The 25,821-nt window shown below is 46.0% G+C and overlaps 1 protein-coding gene across 2 annotated transcripts in view; it reads right to left on the bottom strand.

Annotated features, from left to right (window-relative positions):
• LOC139535522 (E3 ubiquitin-protein ligase TRIM62-like) overlaps positions 1 to 25,821 on the bottom strand; it is a 46,029-nt gene that overhangs the window by 14,243 nt on the left and 5,965 nt on the right. For both annotated transcript variants that reach the window (XM_071335005.1, XM_071335006.1), the window contains exon 3: positions 1,030 to 1,125. In XM_071335005.1, the coding sequence (XP_071191106.1) occupies positions 1,030 to 1,125 (96 nt within the window). The remainder of the gene's footprint in view (positions 1 to 1,029; positions 1,126 to 25,821) is intronic.

The following is a 25,821-nucleotide window of genomic DNA, read 5'->3' on the forward strand; positions in this document are numbered from 1 at the left end:
TGCTCTTCAGACGGGGGAGGGGACGTCCCTAAACACATGGGCCCAGGGCTGGAACTAAACTAGAGCACCAGAACCAATATAAACCAATTAACTGACAAACAGCAGTGTTAGTGGACGTTTAAGAGTCACACCAAAAACAACGGTAATGGCAACCTCACACCACCCTGCTCAAAGTTTCCGTTTCAGCACCATGTTGCCGGTGAGAGAGGATTGTGTGTGTTTTTGAGGGTTTGATCCTACTAATCAATTTTCCTTTGGTGTCGGTGTGAGGTCAAGCACAAAAACCAAGAAAACAACAGAGCAATTCATTGTCATAAACCTAAATGCATCTGTGAGGCAAAGAGATCAATTTATGGCACTCTTCCAGGCAATGCACGTCACCTCGGACAAATGGATGCAAGCCTAATGAGATGGGCTGATTTATAATGGAGACCTCCAGCTGGCACTCAGTTGGAGTTAAGGCAGCGGAAGCAGGCAGGTCTGCCTCTCTGGAACAGAGCCAAGGTAAAGTAAAGTCCAGCACTGCAGAACTCAAGCAGACAGGACAGAACAGGACAGGAAGACAGGAGGGAGCTGGCTTGGCTGGCATTCCAGTGGACAGCCAGCATGTAAACAGCAGGAAGAACGATGGATCCCAAATGACAAATACAGCTGACGGCACAAACACCATCTGTCAGAGAGCCCTCCCTCTCTGACTGATACAGCTCAAAGACGCTTAAGGGGGAGAGATGAGCCAGAAAGAAAAGGAAAGGAGAAGCTGTTGTATCGACTGAATGCGCTGTCTCCGCTGGTTAAAACAAGTTGTTGAGATTAAAGAGATGCTAAATGAACCAATTTGCTGTTTGGATTCTCACTCTCAGCTGTGGGAGAAAATAAGGTAGAGAGAGAGACAGGACACACTGCTGCTTTACCTTGGTCTCTAATAGGTTAAAAAGGCTCTCTATACTGTAAGTTACTTTGGTCTAAGTGAATTTGTGTGCTTGGTGTGTGTTACCTCGGTCTCACGGAGTAGAGAGGTGTGTGTGTTACCTTGGTCTCAGTGAGTTGCCTCTGCAGTAGCTGCAGGGCCTCTGTGTGTCCCTTCTCACTGTCCTGCAGAGTGGCCAGCTGCTCCTTCATCTCCCTCTGCAACACAACAACAACAACAAATTAGCAACCACTGACTAGAGAAACACACATACAGCATTGTTCCTAGTTACTAACGAGGTGAACTACTGATTTACTGGAGCACAAATTTCATCAAGTTCCTCTGTTGGATCAAATTGGTGCATAACATTAGATTAAGTCCATTTATTTGATGTTGACCAATTGTCCTGCAGCAGCATAGGGCACCATTCCTTTGCTACCACTTGCTATTGGGAAAAACGTCAAACTCTAAGTTCAACTCAAGGTTGTCGTCAGACATCTACATCTGTTTCAGCCTCAGTGGGAGGTTCAGGTATCGCAGACACCTCCTCCTCCTATCGGCCTAAAAGCCTTTTATGACTTATTGATTAAGGAAGGCTGTATTATGATAACCTTCTGCGGTCCTGCCTGAACACCAGGAGTCTGGGGGGGACGGGGGGGGGGGGGACTGAGTCTGAGGAAAGGAGGTCGTCTCCAGACAGGGTTCTGTCAGACAGAAAGGAGGTCGTCTCCAGACAGGGTTCTGTCAGACAGAAAGGAGGTCGTCTCCAGACAGGGTTCTGTCAGACAGAAAGGAGGTCGTCTCCAGACAGGGTTCTGTCAGACAGAAAGGAGGTCGTCTCCAGACAGGGTTCTGTCAGACAGAAAGGAGGTCGTCTCCAGACAGGGTTCTGTCAGACAGAAAGGAGGTCGTCTCCAGACAGGGTTCTGTCAGACAGAAAGGAGGTCGTCTCCAGACAGGGTTCTGTCAGACAGAAAGGAGGTCGTCTCCAGACAGGGTTCTGTCAGACAGAAAGGAGGTCGTCTCCAGACAGGGTTCTGTCAGACAGAAAGGAGGTCGTCTCCAGACAGGGTTCTGTCAGACAGAAAGGAGGTCGTCTCCAGACAGGGTTCTGTCAGACAGAAAGGAGGTCGTCTCCAGACAGGGTTCTGTCAGACAGAAAGGAGGTCGTCTCCAGACAGGGTTCTGTCAGACAGAAAGGAGGTCGTCTCCAGACAGGGTTCTGTCAGACAGAAAGGAGGTCGTCTCCAGACAGGGTTCTGTCAGACAGAAAGGAGGTCGTCTCCAGACAGGGTTCTGTCAGACAGAAAGGAGGTCGTCTCCAGACAGGGTTCTGTCAGACAGAAAGGAGGTCGTCTCCTCCAGGGCACTCCCTCCATGGCAGAACCAGGCCGTCTCTCTCTCTCCCTCTAATCCACCTCCAAGTTTCCTCAGGCAGAAGGAGGACACCAGGCAGTGGAGCTGGAACTGCTGTCACCAACAGGTCCCCTGAGCCGAGCCCAGCCCACCGCAGACACACAGTGAACAGAATCCATTTATCAGACAGAGGCAGATCCTCATCGGACTGATGATGCTTAGAGCCAGAAGAGGAGCAGGACTTCAGGTGCAGGGCTTGAGAATAAAAGTAAAGTAAAAGGACAGACTGGTTCATTACAACAGCTGTTATTTATTTGCTTCTGCAGAAAATACTCAGAGGAATATCAATGCAGTGCTGGAAAATTGCTTCCTGTTGACTATATCGAGTCAAATAGCCAAGTCCACACCACTCTTCAAATTCAGTTCTCTGCTCTTTGGCACAGAAACAGGCCAGGCAGCCGCTGCATGTAATTTGGTTTAGGATGTGTTGGCGGAACAAGCCCATGTCATTAATAAGCTACAAAATAAAATGTGAAACAGACAAATGGGGGTCGTTTCTATACAATTTTGAACAGAGTCTAATCAAGGACCTGAACTAAGGAAAATGATCTCCCAGTGCTGTGAACAGAGCCTCCCAGACAATGTGGCTTTACATTTTAATGTTAAGAGAACTGCAGTAGGATCAGCAGGTTCCATTTCCATCAGGGCCAGCTCCAGCAGGTCAGAGGGCGAACTCCTCTCCCAGGCTGAGGACCAATCCTGAGAGAGAAGGAGTGCCGTTTTTATACAGGCCTCCACTTCCAGGGCCCTCGTTCTGTTGTCTGACAGCTGACAAGTTGGCTTTAATCCAGTGTAATTGGAACTGAACTTGTTCTGCGAGGTTGTAAGCCGATCAGTGTATAGGCCTATAGCATTGAAAAACTCAGAATCATCATGATCCAAGATACTAACAGAGAGAGAGGCGACACTGTCTGATGCCGTTTGAAATCCAGTCTGTCGCTCTCCTCTACGGCGACAACCCTAGAATCTCCCCACCTGTCCATCTCAGCAGGAGGACCAAACGTGACATTTCCCCCCGGATGCCGAATGGCAGGGAACAGGATCGCGGCTGGCTGGCCAATTATTAAACACATTTCCTAAACACACACTGGGGCTTTATACATTTCCCCAAACATTCCTACCAGCTGCAGGCCTTATTAAATACAGCAGAGCTTTGCTCAGTAGCTAAATAGGGTTATTGGCTTCCAACAGGCTCCCTGTACTGACGAAGACCAGAAAAAAACAGCCTCAGTCCTATAGCATGAATAATGAGCTGCTCACAGGATGCCGAGCTGAACATGTCCTCTGGATAAACACACACACACACACCTTACTCGGGATGTCATTGGATTCACGAAAGTAAAGCCAAGAAACTTCCACTAAAGTTGTGAAAGCCCACACAGAGGTAAACAGCATTGTGATTTAGGTCTCGTGAGCTTAAATTAATACATGCATCGATTTAACTGCAACAGGTTGTTCTGTACAGAATCATATCCACGTCTCTTTGACCTGCTAATCGTTACATATCCACAACCCAGCAGGAATCTACTTTACTCAACACCCTCAAAAGGTGCTTTATGCAAGTCAAGGACAGTCTTTAGCATTACCTCGCTCAAGCCAGGTTCATAACTCTTTCAGGCAGCAAACGTGGAGGCTAAACACACTGCTCTGAGCTGAGCAGAACGCGCACTGCGACCAGTACAGCCGTCTACTTGATGGGCCCGGTTGTGTAAATCCGTGTGAACAGGAACACAAACCTGCCATCTCTGCTCACAGACACACACCTATATTTACAGCCCTAGAATAGGTGAGTCACAGGGGCGAGGAGAAACTATGAGTCATGGGCCATCAGCGCAGATCTTCCGGGAAGGAGAGAGAAAACTTCTTGGCTGCTTTCACCGTGATGGAGGGTTTGTGCACAGGAGGAGAGCAAGTAGTGATGGGGAACTCAACTGATACAGTTACATACACTATATATACACAAAAGTATGTGGACACCCGTTCAAATTAGTGGATTCGGCTAGTTCAGCCACACCCGTTGCCGACAAGTGTATAAAATCAAGCACACAGCCATGCGATCTCCATAGACAAACACTGGCAGTAGAATGGCCTTACTGAAGAGCTCAATGACCTTCAACGTGGCACCGTCATAAGATGGCACCTTTCCAATTAAGTCAGTTTGTCATATTTCTGCCCTGCTAGAGCTGCTCCGGTCAACTGTAAGTGCGATGTGGAAATGTCTAGGAGCAACAGTGGCTCAGCCGCGAAGTGGTAGGCCACACAAGCTCACAGAACGGGTCCGCCAAGTGCTGAAGTGTGTAAAAATCCTCTGTCCTTGGTTGCAACACTCACTACCGAGTTCCAAACTGCCTCTGGAAGCAACTTCAGCTTCATGAAATGGGTTTCCATGACCAAGCAGCCGCACACAGGCCTAAGATCACCATGCGCAATGCCAAATGTCGGCTGGAGTGGTGTAAAGCTCACCGCCATTGAACTCTGGAGTGATGAATCACACTTCACTGGCAGTCTGATGGTCAAATCTGGGTTTGGCGGATGCCAGGAGAACGCTACAGGCAAGGGCTGATTTCAAGGTTTTACTGCTAACCTACAAAGCATTACATGGGCTTGCTCCTACCTATCTTTCCGATTTGGTCCTGCCGTACATACCTACACGTACGCTACGGTCACAAGACGCAGGCCTCCTAATTGTCCCTAGAATTTCTAAGAAAACAGCTGGAGGCAGGGCTTTCTCCTATAGATCTCCATTTTTATGGAATGGTCTGCCTACCCATGTGAGAGACGCAGACTCGGTCTCAACTTTTAAGTCTTTACTGAAGACTCATCTCTTCAGTGGGTCATATGATTGAGTGTAGTCTGGCCCAGGAGTGTGAAGGTGAACGGAAAGGCTCTGGAGCAACAAACCACCCGTACTGTCTCTGGCTGGCCAGTTCCCCTCTCTCCACTGGGATTCTCTGCCGCTAACCCTATTACAGGGGCTGAGTCACTGGCTTACTGGTGCTCTTTCATGCCGTCCTTAGGAGGGGTGCGTCACTTGAGTGGGTTGAGTCACTGACGTGGTCTTCCTGTCTGGGTTGGCGCCCCCCCTTGGGTTGTGCCGTGGCGGAAATCTTTGTGGGCTATACTCGGCCTTGTCTCAGGATGGTAAGTTGGTGGTTGAAGATATCCCTCTAGTGGTGTGGGGGCTGTGCTTTGGCAAAGTGGGTGGGGTTATATCCTTCCTGTTTGGCCCTGTCCGGGGGTATCATCGGATGGGGCCACAGTGTCTCCTGACCCCTCCTGTCTCAGCCTCCAGTATTTATGCTGCAGTAGTTTATGTGTCGGGGGGCTAGGGTCAGTTTGTTATATCTGGAGTACTTCTCCTGTCTTATCCGGTGTCCTATGTGAATTTAAGTATGCTCTCTCTAATTCTCTCTTTCTTTCTCTCTCAGAGGACCTGAGCCCTAGGACCATGCCTCAGGACTACCTGGCATGATGACTCCTTGCTGTCCCCAGTCGACCTGGCCGTGCTGCTGCTCCAGTTTCAACTGTTCTGCCTGCGGCTATGGAACCCTGACCTGTTCACCGGACGTGCTACCTGTTCCAGACCTGCTGTTTTCAACTCTCTAGAGACAGCAGGAGCGGTAGAGATACTCTTAATGATCGGCTATGAAAAGCCAACTGACATTTACTCCTGAGGTGCTGACTTGCTGCACCCTCGACAACTACTGTGATTATTATTATTTGACCATGCTGGTCATTTATGAACATCTTGGCCATGTTCTGTTATAATCTCCACCTGGCACAGCCAGAAGAGGACTGGCCACCCCTCATAGCCTGGGTCCTCTCTAGGTTTCTTCCTAGGTGTTGGCCAGTCCACCGTGCTTCTACACCTGCATTGCTTGCTTATTGGGGTTTTAGGCTGGGTTTCTGTACAGCACTTTGAGATATCAGCTGATGTAAGAAGGGCTATATAAATACATTTGATTTGATACCTGCCCCAATGCATATTGCCAACTGTACAGTTTGGTGGAGGAGGAAAAATGGTCTGGGGCTGTTTTTCATAGTTCGGGCTAGGCCCCTTCGTTCTAGTGAAGGGAAATCTTAATGCTACAGCATACAATGACATTCTAGATGATTCTGTGCTTCCAACTTTGTGGCATCAGTTTGGGGAAGACCCTTTCCTGTTTCAGCATGACAATGTCCCTGTGCACAAAGCGAGGTCCATACAGAAATGATTTGTCGAGATCGGTGTGGAAGAACTTGACTGGCCTGCACAGAGTCCTGACCTCAACTCCATCGAACACCTTTGGGATGAATTGGAACGCGAGCCAGGCCTAATATCCCAACATCAGTGCCCGACCTCACTAATGCTCATGGCAGAATGGAAGCAAGTCCCTGCAGCAATAATCCAACATCTAGTGGAAAGCCTTCCCAGAAGAGTGGAGGCTGTTATTGCAGCAAAGGGGGGACCAACTCTATATTAATGCTCATGATTTTGGAATGAGATGTCCACGTACATTTAGTCATGTAGTGTATCAGGATATTATTGCACTAGTCCTTGTCCCTGCACCAAAACTCTAGTATTTTTCCTTTATAGCTTGTTCTCCATCTTCTTTTTAAAATGGTGAGACCATTTGTTTCCAGCACTTTTCAAAACTTGTTTTCTCATGGCCCTTGTCCCTCTGCAGCATACATGGTGAGCAATATGTTTGGAAGACCGAATGGCAATATATAGAAATCACAATACATATAGTATCGGGCACCTGAGTATCGTGATAATATCGTATCGTGAGGTCCCTGGCAATTCCCAGCCCCAACAGCAAGTGTGTCAGACTGAAAAGTATTGATTTCTACACCCAGGGAGGGGATTCAGGAATCCATAACCTATATAGAAAATGGAACAGAGTGAATCTGGTGTCTCACACCTTTGGACATGTTGCCACAATCCAAGTGACATAGCAATGTACATTTTTGTACACTGGTTTTAGGATAACAACCCTGACTTGACGCCATGTGAAGAGGCTCAAGATTGATTGTTTCAACTGTTGTTTTGATCAGTTTAGGTAGTTTGAGTCAGTTGTTGGGGAAAGAGGCTGTTTATCATTGACACGGCTGTCTGCACTGTCTGGCAACTCTCTGCTGAAACAACATGTCATCCTGTTCTACCACCCAGATCTATTCTTCAGCCCTCTGCCAAGACAGGTTCCCCCCCTGCCTTGCCCTTCCATATTCCCTCTCTGTGATCATTAACATACAGCTCTATAAGGCTATTTGCATGAATGAAAATTGAAGGAGAGGCAGCGCCATGAGATTTCAATGTATAATATTAACTTACATTACCTTTTCAATTTACATTACATCCTCGCTTTCGCTGTGGCTGGCAACGTGACATTATTGCTCTGCAGCTCCAAATTCACCCTAAATATCAGTATCACAATAGCCTCTAACTTGCCAGTAAGCTATAGAGTACTACAGTATGAGTCATGACGCCAATAAAACCTAGCGGTCAAACAGGTTAATGGTTCCAATCATTTTTCCACCATAGGAGATTTTAGAAACACTTAAAATAAGGGCTGTGTTTCGTGTAGGCTTACCCTGGTGTGACGTTCTGATAACCGTGGAAATCGCTCTAGGACAAAGGCGACTTCATTCTCGTCAATGAGAATAGGCCCGTAACACCAGTCCTGGAAGCCTCACACTCACTAATATCCATCTATAAACTCTGCTGCCCTTACACTGCAGCTCTGCTAACATGTTCAAGCACTAAGCCCTTTAACATCGTGTGATCTCTTTCCATAACATTTTGTGTCCCTTCATTAACAGGAGTCCGTTTCTGAGGGGGGAACTCTTGGTGGTGTTTCCGGTAGTTGGAGATGGGCTAGATGTGGAGCAGGCTGGGAGCATTCATCATTTACATGACTTGCCCTACATTCCAACCACTGGAGAACGCCAGCATCACCACCTTTTCTCTTTTCCTTTGAACTCTCCGTAGCCACACAATTTCCTACGTTTTTCAAGAAGCTAGACCCACTTTGGTCTAATTGGACAAGGCGTTTGTGTGTGTGTATGCGCGCGATGTTGTTCAGCAAGCTAAATTGTGTTGGGCTCCATTGTCGTTAGTGGGCATATCATTCTGTAGCGAGAGCTGGGCAGTGAGCCGGTCACAGCAGCCACTAAATGACTCCTCAGACACAGGTCAGCCAGACCGGTTCTCTCGCCAATCTCCCATCTGACTGCTAGAAACGATCAGACCACTGGGCCCTCCTCAATCTCCTCTGAGGGGAGAGTCAGATACGGAGGAGGAAGGGCCATGTCCGTTTCTGTGTGTGATACTGTCGCCATCGCTGTCTGTGCATCTCAGCCATGCCTAGTCACAGTCATACACAATGACAGACAGGGCTGTCTGTCTATCAAAGCCAGTAGGTTACATGGGGTGGATGTTGCCTCCAGCCCCAGTTTGCCCAGTCAGCTGGCTGCTGCAGCCTGGATGCTGCTGCTGTGCTGTTTAGACTGCAGGGACTTCCCTGGAGAGGCTGTGAGTGGAAAATGAGGGGCTGGGATTTTAGGCGCAGCTTGAGCACATTTGGATGTTCCCGAAAAACGCTGTGGCCTGACACAGTATGTTGGTGAGTGTTTTTGATTATATTTTCCCTGACTGCTCATGGCTTACCCCAGAGGCAGAGTGAGTGTATTGGCAGCAACCAGATAATTGGCAACCAGACTGTTGGCAATGTTTGGCATGGGGGCAGGCAGTTCCATACTCTTTATGGAGGCACAACTGTTGGCTGACCTCAGATTTACCATTTTTAATAGCTACTTACAAATCATGAATAAAAACACTCTTCATATATTTTTATGATTTAGTTTGGCCCATTCTCTTGCACTGTAGCTCGCCCGCCTTGATCATTTCTAAGAATAATGAGTTAGGAATGAAGAAATCCAGAAAGCATTTCCCTCCCTTATACGTCATGGAAATAGCTCCCCGCCAGAACATATTCATGGGTTTGACTGATTGTGAAACTGATAGTCTGTAATGGTCTCCTCCTCACGTCTTCAGTCAGCTACTCTGTCAGGGACTTGAGGGTGCGTCTCTTCTCTGTCATTCTATTGGGAGCAGAGGAAAGGTCATGCTCTGTGAAGGCATGGCAACCCCAGCCTGCTAGCTAGCTTGTCGGGTGGCTCTGCGTCATTGGTCCCCATGTTGTCTGGGCCAGTCAGCTGACTAGAAATGGGCCTGTTGTGTAGAGCCTTCACTTACCCTGATGCACTGTATACCGAGACTTTAGGAACTTTTTCGATACTAGGACCTGAAAACCGGTTTGGTAGTAGAATGGGTGTTACTTTCGGTACTTACGTAAAATGTGTCTCTCGTCGTCTACTAATTGAGAGAGGATCAAGTCTGTATCAGCGCAGCCGATGTCCCCTTATAGCGCCTGCTCAGTGCTAGTTCTAGCCTGTCCCACTGCACACCACTGCGCCACTAGAGATTCTGGGTTCGAGTCCAGGCTCTGTCGCAGACGGCTGCGACCGGGAGACCCATGGGCGGTGCACAATTGGCCCAGCGTCGTCTGGGTTAGGGGAGGGTTTGGCCGGCAGGGATGTCCTTGTTCCCTTCACACACTAGTGACTCCTGTGGCGGCCCGGGCACAGTGCACGCTGACACGGTCGCCAGGTGCGCGGTGTTTCCTCCGACACATTGGTGCGGCTGGCTTCCGGGTTAAGTGGGCATTGTGTCAAGAAGCAGTGCGGCTTGGTTGGGTTTCGGAGGACGCACAGCTCTCGACCTTCGCCTCTCACAAGTCCGTACGGGAGTTGCAGCGATGAGACAAAACTAACTACCAATTGGACATCACGAAATTGGGGGAGAAAAAGGGGTAAAAAAATGAATATATATATATATATATATTTTTTTACCAAAGTCCAGTTGATTGTATAATTGTTTCAATAACACATACATAAAAAAATCTAAAATTCCAAATGTGATGCTATTGAACTCAAAATATCTGTCTGGATCAAGCGACATTGACATTCTCTCCAGGAAAATCATCAGGGACAGACTGATATTCTGCAAAAGGTACAGGGATTGGACTGCTGAGGACTGGGGTAAAGTCATTTTCTCTGATGAATCCCCTTTCCGATTGTTTGGGGCATCCGGAAAAAAGCTTGTCCGGAGAAGACAAGGTGAGCGCTACCATCAGTCCTGTGTCATGCCAACAGTAAAGCATCCTGAGACCATTCATGTGTGGGGTTGCTCTCAGCCAAGGGAGTGGGCTCACTCACAATTTTGCCTAAGAACACAGCCATGAATAAAGAATGGTACCAACACATCCTCCGAGAGCAACTTCTCCCAACCATCCAGGAACAGTTTGGTGACGAACAATGCATTTTCCAGCATGATGGAGCACCTTGCCATTAGGAAAAAGTGATAACTAAGTGGCTCAGGGAACAAAACATTGATATTTTGGGTCCATGGCCAGGACACTCCCCAGACCTTAATCCCATTGAGAACTTGTGGTCAATCCCCAAGAGGCGGGTGGACAAACAAAAACCCACAAACTCTGACAAACTCCAAGCATTGATTATGCAAGAATGGGCTGCCATCAGTCAGAATGTGGCCCAGAAGTTAATTGACAGCATGCCAGGGCAGATTGCAGAGGTCTTGAAAAAGAAGGGTCAACACTGCTAATATTGACTCTTCGCATCAACTTCATGTAATTGTCAATAAAAGCCTTTGACACGTATGAACTGCTTGTAATTATACTTCAGTATTCCATAGTAACATCTGACAAAAATATCTAAAGACACTGAAGAAGCAAACTTTGTGAAAATTTATATTTGTGTCATTCTCAAAACTTTTGGCCACGACTGTAGATATGGTTAAAGTGACTATGCAAAGATGATGAACAGAGAGTAGCAGTAGCGTAAAAAAGGGGTTGGCGGGTGGTGGGTGGGACACAATTCAGATTAGCCAATGTGCGGGAGCACTGGTTGGTCGGCCCAATTGAGGTAGTAGGTACATGAATGTATAGTTAAAGTGACTATGCATATATGATAAACAGAGAGTAGCAGCAATGTAAAAAGAGGGGTTGGGGGGGCACACAATGCAAATAGTTTGGGTATCCATTTGATTACCTGTTCAGGAGTCTTATGGCTTGGGGGTAAAAACTGTTGAGAAGCCTTTTTGTCCTAGACAAAAAGTCCTAATTCTGTAATGTATTGATTGTTGCTGAATCTTGGCCAGGTCTCCCTTGAAAAATACTCTCTCTCAATGGGCTTTTCCTGGATAAATAAAGGTTCAATAAAAAATAGAAAATTAGCTTTGTACATTACATAATAACTGAAATGCATTAGTGGCGCTCATAAATCAGCGTTCCAATTATTTCCAGAGACGGGCTCATTAGTAGTAGCGACTCAGCACTATATTTGTGTTGTGTTCCACCCACCCATGCAAAAACAATTTTACCAAACAAAATGCATGGATGAAGAGGACAAGCTTAGGTTTTCAAGAAAGCACCACTGCTATTTCAGATGGGATGTTGTAAGGAATACAGCATCCTGAGCCTCAGAGCTCCTTGACCGGGGGGATTATGACCAAAACCAAATATAACCATGTCATCTTAAAAAAAAGCTTCTTAGGATTAGGCAAACGCTTTGATAGTCAGCATGTTGTTCATTTAAAACCAAGTATCCATTATGTGTAAGAGCCACAAATCTCCACGGAGAACATCCTGTCATCACACGCTACATGCAGACAGACTACAGAGTTAACAAACACCGGTTTAGCTTCTACATCTTGTCAATGGACGCAGCTGCGTACCGTCGTCTCTCTGTAGCTAGCTGGCTTTACTATTTTACTGCTTGCCAGCGTTTCTACTTCATGTAAACCCATTAAAGTGTGTGTGTGTGGACTTGTGCACACACACATAAAACAAACAAACATTCATTTGTCCTCACACAGTCTCAGAGTATCCAGGCCAGTCCAGATTTACTCTGCAGCTCCCAGTCCATCGATTCACTTTCCATCTAGTCAATAAATACAGGGGTGAAACAGGCCAAACCACAATGCTGAATGTTTGGCCGAAGGGAAGCCCTGACTTTAGCTTGAAATGTACACTGATAAAAAAACAGGTCAAAGTCGCCACTGGCTGGGCAGAGACTCTGCAGTAGTGTAGTGGCCCGCCTGCTGCATGGACAGGGACCACTCCATCTGAGAGCAATCTGGCCTGGGGGTGCAGAGTGGAGTTGAACGCAATGAAGACAATGGGGAGAGATGAGAGAAGACAGTGTCACTGCAGTGATTAGTCCCATACAGTGCCTAGACCAAACCAGGACCAATAACAAGAACACACTCCGGACAACAAAGTGATGTCTTCTATGGGAGAAACTTGGGTCTCGTTTAAGAACAACCAGTCTAGCATACACACTCCACTTCCTCCATCCCCTCTCCTTCCAGAGCTGCTTTAATATTCATCTTGGCTTCACACCTCGTTAATAATCCAGAGAGGAATTGAAGGAACTGTAGGGCTCCCTGTGGGTTCACTAGACACCATATTCTCATTACAAGTCCAGGGTTGGTAATAGGCAGAGATAAGAGGATACGGGCGATTTCCCTGGTGTACCTGCAAGCCTGCCGATCCCTCGCTCATTCCACTGCATCTGGACTGAGGGGTAAAAGACACCCGAGTCACTGAGTACACAGCGGTAGTGTTCCATAGTAGACCATGTAAACATCTAGGCTACTCCACGGCACGCAACAGCACAATACTAACGTCACCATGCAGGCTCCTCCCCACCCCACACTCCTGGAGCACCATCAGAGTGGAGGGGTTGGGGTGCGAGGCTGTAGAGCAGTAATGACGACTCCTATCAAGAGCACGTCTAATTAAATCATCTGGAGCTAATCGCGGACACAGGGAATTACAGGAGATAATGGCCCAGACTAGCCCTGAACAATGGCCTGTAATCTGGGCTGCTAAATCCCAAACTAATCAGGAACGCACAGCTCAGAGCCTCAGGGCTGGGCAGGGGTTCTGCTGCTGTCCGACCACACACACACACACACACACACACACACACACACAATGCAGCTCAATACTAATTACATTGTGGAAATGCTTACCACTCAGGCTGCACTAAAGAGAACTAAAGGAGGGCTATGTATAGGCAACCACGGCCTTCCTAGTAGCCCAGACTAGCATTTAATATCAACTCTGTACTCAGATTATGGGGTTGTCGCAAATGATCAAAGAATCTCCATTTAAAACAGATTTCCATGCAGATGTGTACAGCACCATTGTGTTAGGAAGAGCTGATTTCCCTGCTGAATTACACCGACTGGTGTACACACAGGGCTGAGGATAAGACCTTAGTGTACCTTAAACTGTCAAAGTTAGGAGACAGCACTTCCCCTTTCATAGCCAGGCAGACATGACCTGCTAATCCTCCTCCTGCTCCTCTCTCCTGCACACATACCACTCCCCAGGCAGTCTGGCAGCTAGCTAAATAAAGGTTAAATGTAAAAATAAAATAAAAACAAAGGCCTACGGGGACAGGGTGGGACCAGCACGGACTGACTACAACCAACTAGGCTATATCAACATCATTACACATAACTTATACTAAGGTATTCCACTGCCACAGTATCAACTAGGTTAATTGGCAGAAGTGGGCTTATATAAACCTAATTTCATTGGCCTATTTCTTCCTGCGTTCTTAGACATTTTACAGCTTATTGCAAAAGAGGGAGTGAGTTGGGCTGTAATAAAAACAGATGCGGGGACCTAAGAAAGCACACAAGAGAAGAAGAAACAAACAGCCAACCAGTCAACAAACAGTGGAGACTAGTGAGGACTCAAGACTCCAAATCGGGAACACTGGAGGGACCCCTCCCTCAGTTTAAAAAAATACAAATCTCCAACTAAGTAAATTAGGGATGCACGATATCAAAAATAAATAAATAAAAAGCATATATAAGCTAAAAATGCCAATACCAGCATTGGCCCGATGTCTTGTTTAACGCCGATGTGCAAAACCGATGTCAAAGTTGACATGCATACCTATATAACATAGCTTTACAACGTAATGACGCCATGAAGAATACAGCATTCCTAACCTAGCCCACAATGTCTGTTGTGTGGATCTATTTATAAGTTTCAAAGGAAGATAACAAAAAGGCCATATGCAACGTTTGTGCTGCTATTATTCCCAGAGGGGAGAAAGTGAAATCGTTCAATACCACAAACCTAATTACTTATTTGAAAGTGCATCACCCCCAGATGTTCAGCGACTACTTAGAACAAAAGCAGAAAAAACGAAGCGCACACTTCCAACAGCTAAACAAGTTCAAGTCGGGCAGTCATTTGAAAGAGTATGAACATTTCAGCGAGACAACCCAAAGGCGAAATCCATGAATGAATTCCAGATAATGGAATTAATTGCCCTTGACAAGCAACCGTTCTCTGTCGTGGATGATGTTGGCTTTCGCCGACTGGTCGAGCACCTCGAGCCCCGGTACACATTACCAAGTAGGCGCTATTTTTCAGATGTTGCCCTACCGGAGTTACACAGTATTGTTGAAACGCACATCCATGAGCTACCTGCTATGGGTGTCACTGCTATTAGCTTCACGACTGACGTTTGGACCAGCGATGTCAGCCCCATGAGCATGCTGAGTCTGACAGCACAGTGGGTCGACAAGGATTTCGTACTGAGGAAAGACGTATTGAATGCTCGAGAATGTGCTGGTTCCCATACCGCTGCTGCCATTTCAATGGCATTTGAGATGTTTGAAACTTGGACACACTCCTAGCTCCATTCAAACAACTGACTGCGTCAGCAGCAGACGTGATACCCTCTGTCATGGCAGTGAAACACCTGCTCAACAAAACTGCCGACAGACCGTGGGGTTAAAACTTGCAAAAGTACTCTACTAGAGACTGTGAACAAGCGAGTCGGTGACATTCTCTCTGAGCCTCTACTGTGTCGCCACCATGCTCGATGCTAGGTACAAGGACCGCTACTTCGATGCAGACAAGAAACAGGGTTTACGTGAAATGTTGTTACAGCCACAGCTGGACAAGATGGAAATGGACACAGTGACAGTGCGCACCGAGGAAAAGAGGCCACGGACAGAGCTGAAACTTCACTGCTTGACATGTATGATGAAATCCTAAGTGAGAATGAAACAACTGAACAATGAAACAGCACAGTAAGTAAGTGAAAGAAATAGGTTTTGATTATGTTTAACTGGTAATGGGGACATACAGTACGTAAATGTCAACAAAATTACTTTTTGGTCAGTTGTGTGTCAACTATTTAACTGTACTAGAATGCTTAAAAAACAGCTAAAATTATAAATATCTGTTATCGATATCAGTTTTTGGGAAGGGAAATATCGGATATCGGTATCGGCCAAAAATGTCATATCGGTGCATCCCTACAGTCAATGCAAAACCCCAAAAATCTACTGCAACAGTCAACGTATTTTCTCAACACCTCCTCAATTCAGTTAAATCAGTGCCACGGTGTTATAAAAAGACAAATGTGCAGTGAAATGAAGAGTGGGAGGAGGTGGATGAGCTAGTCACAGTCCCATCGGACGCGGGAAGTCTAGTTTAATGCACAACAGATGAAGCAACATCCAACTCGTCCACTGGAAACATACAAATACCTTAGGACTTGTTGTATGATTAGTCTGCTGGCGTGGTCATCTGACATAGCAAAAGGTGAATAAAACCTGCACTTTCTAGGTGGGTTTACACAAACCTCTTGTAGAACTCCCCGTCTCACTTTGGGAGCCCTCGGCAGAGCTTCGCTAGGCAAGCAGCTTCAGTGGTAGCAGCAGAAACAAGTGAAATAGGCTAGAAGCTAATGCATCTATCCTTGGATGAGGATGTTAGCTCTGTATACATCCTTTCTTAAAAATGTTCAACTGTTAATGGTGGGCTGCGACGTGTCAAGGGTCAATGTATCAATATTTCATTAATTACTGGAATTGATTTGGGCAAGTGCAACTGCACTCTCTGTTCAGTGTGCTCTCTTCTTAGCAGCGGTGCCTCTGTTCAGTTTGCCAGCTGAGCGAGTGGGAGGAAGATGTGCGTGCGCCTCGTGGTTTACCAGATCTTTTTCTCAGCAGTTTTCTTGAAGATCGCTCCGCGACCCACACGCTGCAGCGCTGTGGTTCAGCAGCAGATGGTCCGCTCTCAGCCACTGACTTGTCATTCCCACCCCACCCGGCATCACTCACCGCTGTCATCGAATTGACTCAAGCTAGCCACAAGTTCTGAGTGAACTCAATCGTCATGAAACGCAAATAAAGCGGTGAGTTTTTCTCTTTTGGTTTCATACAAACTTTGAGAAATAACGAGGAGTGCCCACAATGTGTTTTGTGCGGGGAAGCGATTAGTAATGATTTTCTCAAAACGAACAAATTAAAACAGCGCGTGCTGACCAAACATCCCCAGCATGACGGTAAACCCGGGGACTTTCAGAACAGGGCAGAATGCTTCAGGAAACAGGACACTTCAACAATGGAAGAGTAAGTCAGCTAGCAAGGCATTGTTGTCCTTTTAGAACAGGTGATGATGATGATGATGATATTGTAAGCAGAAGTAAGGGAGTACTCACTCTCATAGTAGTCGATGCGAGTTCCCCGTTCAAACAATCCCCTTGTACACAGCTAATAGCTAGCAAACGTTAACGTTCACCAAAGCAAGCAAGCTAGCTACGGTGTGCAACCCTAAGTAACAGTACAGATGAAAAATGATCAGGCCTACTGTACATCTTACTGTAGAAGTTATTGTTGAAAACAAGTCTAGGTTGAAACTGTTGCGGTTAAAACACAATAATTAAGTAATAATTTTCATTCTGAACTGGAATAAACTGATTGAAGCAAGATGCTTTTTGATGCAAACACACTCACACAGTTCTGCGTTTCTCATCTACAGCAGCTAATAGTCTCCTGCCTGACTGAGAAAGCAGTAGATGTTCTGATCCAGTTTAGCACCAGATATCTATGCGAGTCAGGGTTCTCAACTCTGGAGTACTTTTTTTTTTTTTAGTACAGGGGGCCTCCTGAGTGGCGCAGCGGTCTAAGGCACTGCATCGCAGTGTTGCGCCATCACTACAGCCTTTGGTTCGATCCCAGGCTGTGTCATTACTGGCCGTGACAGGGAGTCCCACAGGGGGGGGGGGAGGCGCACAATTGGCCCAATGTTTAGCCGGGGGGGGCTTTACTTGGTTCATTGCACCCTAGCGACTACTTGTGGCGGGCTGGGCGCCCGCAGGCTGACTTCGGTAGTCAGTTGAACGGTGTTTCCTCCGACACATTGGTGCAGCTGGCTTCCAGGTTAAGCAAGCGGGTGTTATTAACAAGCATGGTTTGGTGGGTCATATTTCAGGGAGGATGCATGACTCGCCCTTCACCTCTCCCAAGCCTGTTGCAGTTGCAGCGATAAGACAAGATTGTAATCACAAAAAGTGGGTAGAAATAAATTACACATAAAAAGTACAGAAACAAACTCAATGCTGAGCATGACCATAGGGTAGCACTGTCAAAAAGTCCAGAATATATCTGCTTGTTGAAAACTTCAACCAGCCACACACCTCTCATTAAGATGGTGTGTTTGTGTTTTCTGGTCCACATCTGTGTGATGTGATCAGATTATTCAAGTTCATAATGAAAAATTATGTATTGTGTTTTAACAGTCACAGTTCCCAACCTAGACTTGTTTTCAACAATCATTTCTACAGCAAGATGTACAGTAGGCCTGATCATATTCATCTGTATTGTTACTTAGGGTTGCACTATCAAAAACTGAGCCTGTGTGTTTGTTTTCTGTTAGACATCGTGTGATGTGATCAATCAGTTTATTCCTGTTGAGAATGAAAATGTATTGTATTTAACAGCAACAGTTCCACCAAGACAGATATGTAAGAGTGTTTTTAACGGGGAACAATAAACATGAATATCTATTTATACGGGTATTTCGTTTCATTGTTATTTGTTGTTGTCTATATTGCATTTGTTTTAGGCAGAAGGGGCAATGAAATGTACCCATATTTACATATAGTTGCATGTTTTCATAAGCTTGGGTCCCAGGAAAACAGAATTTCTCATTTGGGTCTAATAGGACATGACCGTTCTGTCTTTCCCATGGCCCTGTTTCCGCATGAACGCAACCGCACTCTCTCTCTCTGCGATGCCACCCTGACTAACCGCCAATCCACTCAAACTCATTTGCTAGTGAGCTAGAAGAAGAAAATAAACCCGTCTGGCTCTGGGAACCCACCTTTCTCAGAAGAATTATAGAAACGAGCTATGTAATAAAGAGCATATGGCGGGAATTAGGAGGAAAAATAAGGACGGGATAGAGGGAGCGAGAAAGTAAATGAGAGAGAGAGAGAGAGAGAGCGCTGGAGCGGACTGGGGCAGAACACAGGAGAATTGGTAGCCAAGGGTGCCAATGAAATTGCCTGACTCATTACTGCAGCAATGGGCCTGTGTGTGGAAAGGGAGCTCAGAGAGAGCCTCACAGAGTGAGAGAGACAGAGAGCTCTGGTTAACCCCTGGAGGGACACTTCAAAGGCCCACATGCTCCTCTCTTTCCACTGCTTCAAATACCACACAGTGGAGCAGATAAGGGGAAAATGTTAACACATTGTCATGCTTAACCTCCGTGTTCTGGACCAGATAAGGATGAAATGATAACTGGGGATATGGCAGGTCTAATGGAGAGTGGAATACAGGAGTTCCCTTTAACTGACAGATCTTGCTGGGGGTTCAGCTCTATGGTACAGCCATAGACACCTACACTCCCAGTATAGAAAATCAGGGAGCCATTGGAGACTTTGCTAAAGCAAATAGATGTGCTGTACCCTCTACCACAGCCTCCTGCGCATTCCTAAAAATAACGTCTCTGGAGCTCAGTTAGTCTCTAAACACGTCCTTGTATGCATAAGTAACCAGCGGCTACAGAACACTTTTCCTCTAGTCTGGGTTTCCCATCACCGCTGTCTGTCTAATGACAAGTGGAGCAGAAAGATGTTCATGTCCTGGCGCCACTGGAAAGCAGGCAGAGGCTCTCTCTAACCTCAAACTCTCCTGTCCCAGTCCCAAGCTGCTGTGCTGTTTGTTGCTACTTGCCAAACTTTACTATTTACTTTTAATAACCATTTAAACTCTGCATTTAACAAGATTTCCCAGCGTCTTAGTTTTGTCCTTGTTCGTTTTTTTTTTCATTCAACTTTTTTACCCCGGGCGTTTTATCTGGACATGCTTCTGCAGGACCTCCACCAGACGAAAAAGCTAAGTAGTAACATTAACCCTATGCCATCTAATCGCAGTCACTGTACTCATAATATGCACAACAACTATCACCTTATGGTGAGGATAGCAGAGTTGCAAGCCCAGCTTCAGACGCAATCGTTAGGCAAGGGCAATTTATGTGTAGGAAAGGATGAAACAGCGTCTGTCACCAGGAAGTACAGATAGTAGTATAAATCCGCTCACAAAGTCCTCGCAGCCAGATACTTTTCTCAGGGCTTCATTCAGCCGACAGAAACTTTCAACCGGTTCTCCCCATTAAGCAACGAGTCGGAGTCAGAGGCCGAGCCTTCTCAGGTCTCTCCTCCACCCGTTACGGGGTGTGAGCCGCAGAAGCTACCCACCATTGGCTCTGACAAATTGAAAACCCCTAGTCATTGGCGACTCCATTACCCACAAAACTAGACTTAAAGAATCATCCAGCAATCATACACTGTTTACCAGGGGGCAGGGCTACTGACGTAAATGCTAATCTGAAGATGGTGCTGGATGAGGCTAAAACTGGTGAGTGTAGAGAGTATAGGGTTATTGTTATCTACGTCGGCACCAACTATGTTAGGGTGAAACAGTCAGAGGTCACCAAGCGCAACATAACTTCAGCGTGTAAATTAGCTAGTAAGACGTGTTGGCATCGAGTAAATGTCTCTAGCCCCCCTCTCAGTCCTAGCTGGAGGGGTGCTCTCATCTTATCTATCAACATAGACAGGGCTCTAACTCCTCTAGCTCCACAATGAGATGTGTTGCAGGCCAGGTTGCAGGCCAGGCAGCAGGCTGTTAGCCAGCTTGCCAGCTTAGTGGAGTCTGCCGCTAGCACAATCAGTATAGTCAGCTTAGTTTTTCCCCCATTGAGACAGTGTCTGTGCCTAAATCTAGGTCAGGAAAATCTAAACATGGCGGTGTTCACTTTAGCAATCTCACTGGAATAAAGACCTCCATCCCTGTCATTTTTTAAAGAGACTGATAATACCTCACAATTCAAAATAGGACTACTTAATGTTAGATCCCTCATATCCAAGGCAATCATAGTCAATTAACTAATCACTGATCATAACCTTGATGTGATTGGCCTGACTGAAGCATGGCTTAAGCCTGATAAATATGAGTTAAATGAGGCCTCTCTTCCAGGTTACACTAGTATCTCCCACACATCCTGCAAAGGCAAAGGCGTTGCTTACATTTTTTACAGCAAATTTCTATTGAAAAATAAATAAAATAAACTGCTTTTCATTTGATTAGCTTCTAGTCATTAAATCTACGCAACCTACCCAAGCACTTTTTATATCCCTGAATTACTATCAGACCTTGTAGTCATGGCAGATAATATTCAAATTTTTTGGTGACTTCAATATTCACATGGAGAAGTCCACAGACCCACTCAAAGGCTTTTGGAGCCATTATCGACTCAGTGAGTTGTCCAACATGTATCCGGACGTACGCATTGCCACAGTCATAACCTGGATCTCGTTCTGACCAGTGGAATATATATTGTGGATCTAAATGTTGTTCCTCATAATCCTGGACTATCGGACCACCGTTTTATTACGTTTGCAATCGCAAACAAATAATCTGCTCAGACCCCAACCAAGGATTGTCAAAAGCAGCGCTATAAAATCGGACAACCCAAAGGTTCCTAGATGCCCTTCCAGTCTCCCTCCACCTACCCAAGGACGTCGGAGTACAAAAATCCGTTAACCACCTAACCGAGGATCTAAATTTAACCTTGCATAATACCCTAGACGCAGTTACACCTCTAAAAACATTTGTCACAAGAAATTAGCTCCCTGGTATACAGAAAATACCAGAGCCCTGAAGCAAGCGTCCAGAATTTTTTTACGGAAATGGAGCGACACCAAACTGAAAGTCTTCCGACTAGCTTGGAAAAGACAGTTCCGTGCAATATCGAAGAACCCTCACTGCTGCTCGATCAGCCTAATTTTCCAACCTGATTGAGGAGAATAAAAACGAATCAAAAATGTATATTTGATACTGCCGCAAATCTAACTGAAAAGCAGCATTCCCCAAGAGAGGAGGGCTTTCACTTCAGCAGTGATGAATTCATGAACTTCTTCGACGAAAAGATCATGATCATTAGAAAGACAATTACGGACTCCTCTTTGAATATGTGTGTTGCTCAATAACTCAGTTGTCCTGAGTCTCCCCTGAACTGACAGGACCTAAGATCAATGGTGACACTGGAGTTTTAAAACCCTGTTAAACATTCACGAAAAAAGTCATGGCCTCCAACCCTTCCAGCTGCCTACTGGACCCTATTCCAACTAAACTACTGAAAGAGCTCCTTCCTGTGCTTGGTCCTCCTATGTTGAACATAATAAATGGCTCCCTATCCTCCGGACGTGTACCAAACTCACTACAAGTGGCAGTAATAAAGCCTCTCCTGAAAAAGCAAAAACCTTGACTCAGAAAGTATATATCAAATCTCCCATTCCTCTCAAAAAATAAATAAAAGCTGTTGCGCAGCTACTCACTGCCTTCTTGAAGACACATCTGAAACGCCTCCAGTCTGGTTTTAGACCCCATCATAGTACTGAGACTTACCACCTTCACACGTGCAATGACCTTTTATGGCGTCAGACCAAGGATCTGCAGCTGTGCTTGTGCTCCTAGACCTTAGTGCTGCCTTCGACACCATCAATCACCGTATTCTACTGGAAGCCTGTGTTTCAGACATAAGGAAGTGGATGATGGAAAAATTGTACTTTTAAACTCGGACAAAACAGAGATGCTCGTTCTAGGTCCCAGGTCCCAAGAAACAAAGAGATTTGCTGTTTGATCTGGGGTGGCAGGTAGCCTAGTGGTTAGAGCGTTGGACTAGTAACCGAAAGGTTGCAAGATCGAATCCCCGAGCTGACAAGGTAAAAATCTGTCGTCCTGCCCCTGAACAAGACAGTTAACCCACTGTTCCTAGACCGTCACAGAAAATAAGAATTTGTTCTTAATTGGCTTGCCTAGTTAAATAAAGGTAAAATAAAAACATTTAAAATAAATTAATCTTCATGGTTGTACAGTCATCTCAAAACTGAAGGACCTTAGCGTTACTCTGGACCCTGATCTCTCCTTTGACTAGCACATCAAGAATATTTAAAGGGCAGCTTTCCCCCCCACATCTTCGTAATATTGCAAAAATCAATAACTGTTTGTCCAAAAATGATGCAGAAAAGCTTGCTTGTCACTTCTAGATTAAACTACTGCAATGCTCTACTCTCCGGCTACCCGGATAAAGCACTAAATAGACTTCAGTTAGTGCTAAACACAGCTGCTAGAATCTTGACTTGAACAAAAAAAATGGATCATATTACTCCTCTCTACACTGGCTTCTTGTTAAGGCTAGGGCTGATTTCAAGGTTTTACCACTAACCTACAAAGCATTACATGGACTTGTTCCTACCCATCTCTCCGACTTGGTCCTGCATTACTCTACGGTCACAAGACGCAGGCCTGCTTACTGTCCCTAGAATTTCTAAGCAAACAGCAGGTTGTTCTCCTATAGAACTACATTTTTATGGAATGGTCTGTCTATCCATGTGAGAGACGCAGACTCGGTCTCGACCTTTAAGTCTTTACTGAAGACTCAGCTCTTCAGTAGGTCCTATTATTGAGTGTAGTCTGGCTCAGGGTAGCGAAGGTGAATGGGGATTCTCTGCCTCTTTCCCTATTATGGGGGCTGAGTCACTGTTAGTGCTCTTCCATGCCGTGCTGTGGCGTCCCTAGGAGGGGTGCTTCACTTGAGTGGGTTGAGTCACTGACGTGACCTTCCTGTACGGTGTGGCGCGCCCTCGGGCTTGTGCGGTGGAGGAGATCTTCGTGGGCTCGTGCGGTGGAGGAGATCTTCGTGGGCTCGTGCGGTGGAGGAGATCTTCGTGGGCTCGTGCGGTGGAGGAGATCTTCGTGGGCTCGTGCGGTGGAGGAGATCTTCGTGGGCTCGTGCGGTGGAGGAGATCTTCGTGGGCTCGTGCGGTGGAGGAGATCTTCGTGGGCTATACTCAGCCTTGTCTCAGGGTGGTAAGTTGGTGGTATGTTGATATCCCTCCAGTGGTGAGGGGGCTGCGCTTTGGGGGTGGGGTTATATTCTCATGTCTTATCTGGTGTCCTGTGTGCTGCTGTTCTGCGGCTATGGAACCCTGACCGGTTCACCGGATGTGCTACCTTCTCTAGCGCCCTCTCTCTCCGAATGCTCAGCTATGAAAAGCCAATTGACATTTACTCCTGAGGTGGTGACCTGTTGCACCCTCTACAAGCACTTTGATTATTATTTGACCCTGCTGGTCATCTATGAACATTTGTAAATCTTGAAGAACGATCTGGCCTTAATGGCCATGTACTCTTATAATCTCCACCCGGCGCAGCTAGTAGAGGACTGGCCACCCCTCAGAACCTGGTTCCTCTCTAGGTTTCTTCCTTGGTTCCTGCCTTTCCAGGGAGTTTTTCCTAGCCACTGTGCTTCTACATCTCCATTGCTTGCTGTTCAGGGTTTTAGGCAGGGTTTCTGTACAAGCACTTTGTGACATCTGCTGATGTAAAAAGGGCTTTAGATATACATTGATTTGATCTGCAACCCGACAGACCACATCACAATTAAGGGACTGGCCTTAGTGATTCCACTTTGTCTATATGGAGCAGATATAAATGGGCCTAAAATAAAGTATTCAGACCTCTTCTCTTTTCCACATGTTGTTACAGTACATACAGCCTTATTCTAAAACTGATTAAATTATTTCCCCCCCTCAATCAACCCCATAATGACAAAGTGAAAACAGGTTTAGAATCTATTGCTAATCTATTAAAAATAAATAACAGAAATAAATGTACATAAGTATTCAGACCCTTTGCTATGAGACTTGAAATTGATCTCAGGTGCATCCGGTTTCCATTGATCATTCTTGAGATGTTTCTACAACTTGATTGGAGTCCACCCATGGTAAATTAAATTGATTGGACATGATTTGGAAAGGGACACACCTGACTATATAAGGTGTAATAGTTGACAGTGGATGTCAAAGGAAAAACCAAGCAATGAGGTTGAAGGAATTGTCCGTAGAGCTCCGAGACAGGATTGTGTCGGGGCACAACATTTCTGCAGCATTGAAGGTCCCCAAGAATACAGTGGTCTCCATCATTCTTTAATGGAAGAAGTTTGGAACTACCAAGTCTCTTCCTAGAGCTGGCCGCCCGGCCAAACTGAGCAATTGGGGGAGAAGGACCTTGGTCAGGGAGGTGACCAAGAACCCGATGGCCACTCTGACAGAGCTCCAGAGTTTCTCTGTGGAGATGGGAGAACCTTCCAGAAGGACAACCATCTCTGCAGCATTCCACCAATCAGGCCTTTATTGTAGAGTGGCCAGAGGGAAGCCACTTTCAGTAAATTGCACATGACAGCCCACTTGGAGTTCCCCAAAAGGCACCTAAAGGACTCTCAGACCATGAGAAATTCTCTGGTCTGATGAAACCACGGGTCACGTCTGGAGGAAACCTGGCACCATCCCTACGGTGAAGCATGGTGGTAGCAGCATCATGCTGACTTGCCTTGGTAAATAAAAAGGTTACATATTTTTTTTTTTAAATATATTTAAAAAATTCTGTGGGGATGTTTTTCAGCAGCAGGGACTGGGAGACTAGTCAGGATCGAGGGAAAGATGAACGTAGCAAAGTACAGAGATCCTTGATGAAAACCTGCTCCAGAGCACTCAGGACCTCAGACTGGGGTGAAGGTTCACCTTCAAATCAGGACAACAACCCTAAGCACACAGCCAAGACAACACAGGAGTGGCTCAGCCAGAGCCCGGACTTGAACCCGATCGAACATCTCTGGAGAGACCTGAAAATAGCTATGCAACGACGCTGCCCATCCAACCTGACAGAGCTTGAGAGGATCTGCAGAGAAGAATGGGAGAAACTCCCCAAATACAGGTGTGCCAAGCTTGTAGCGTCATACCCACGAAGACGAGGCTGTAATCGCTGTCAAAGGTGCTTCAACAAAGTACTGAGTAAAGGGTCTGAATACTTAAGTAAATGTGATATTTCAGTTTTTATTTTTGCTTTGTCATTATGGGGTATTGTGTGTAGATTGAGGGGGGAAAAAACAATTTCATCCATTTTATAATAAGCCTGTAAAGTAACACAATGTGGGGAAAAGTCATGGGTTCTGAACACTTTCCCAATGCAATGTCTATTCACAGCA

Source organism: Salvelinus alpinus, chromosome 12, assembly GCF_045679555.1.
Source record: "Salvelinus alpinus chromosome 12, SLU_Salpinus.1, whole genome shotgun sequence".
In the NCBI taxonomy this organism is placed as follows: Eukaryota; Metazoa; Chordata; class Actinopteri; order Salmoniformes; family Salmonidae; genus Salvelinus; species Salvelinus alpinus.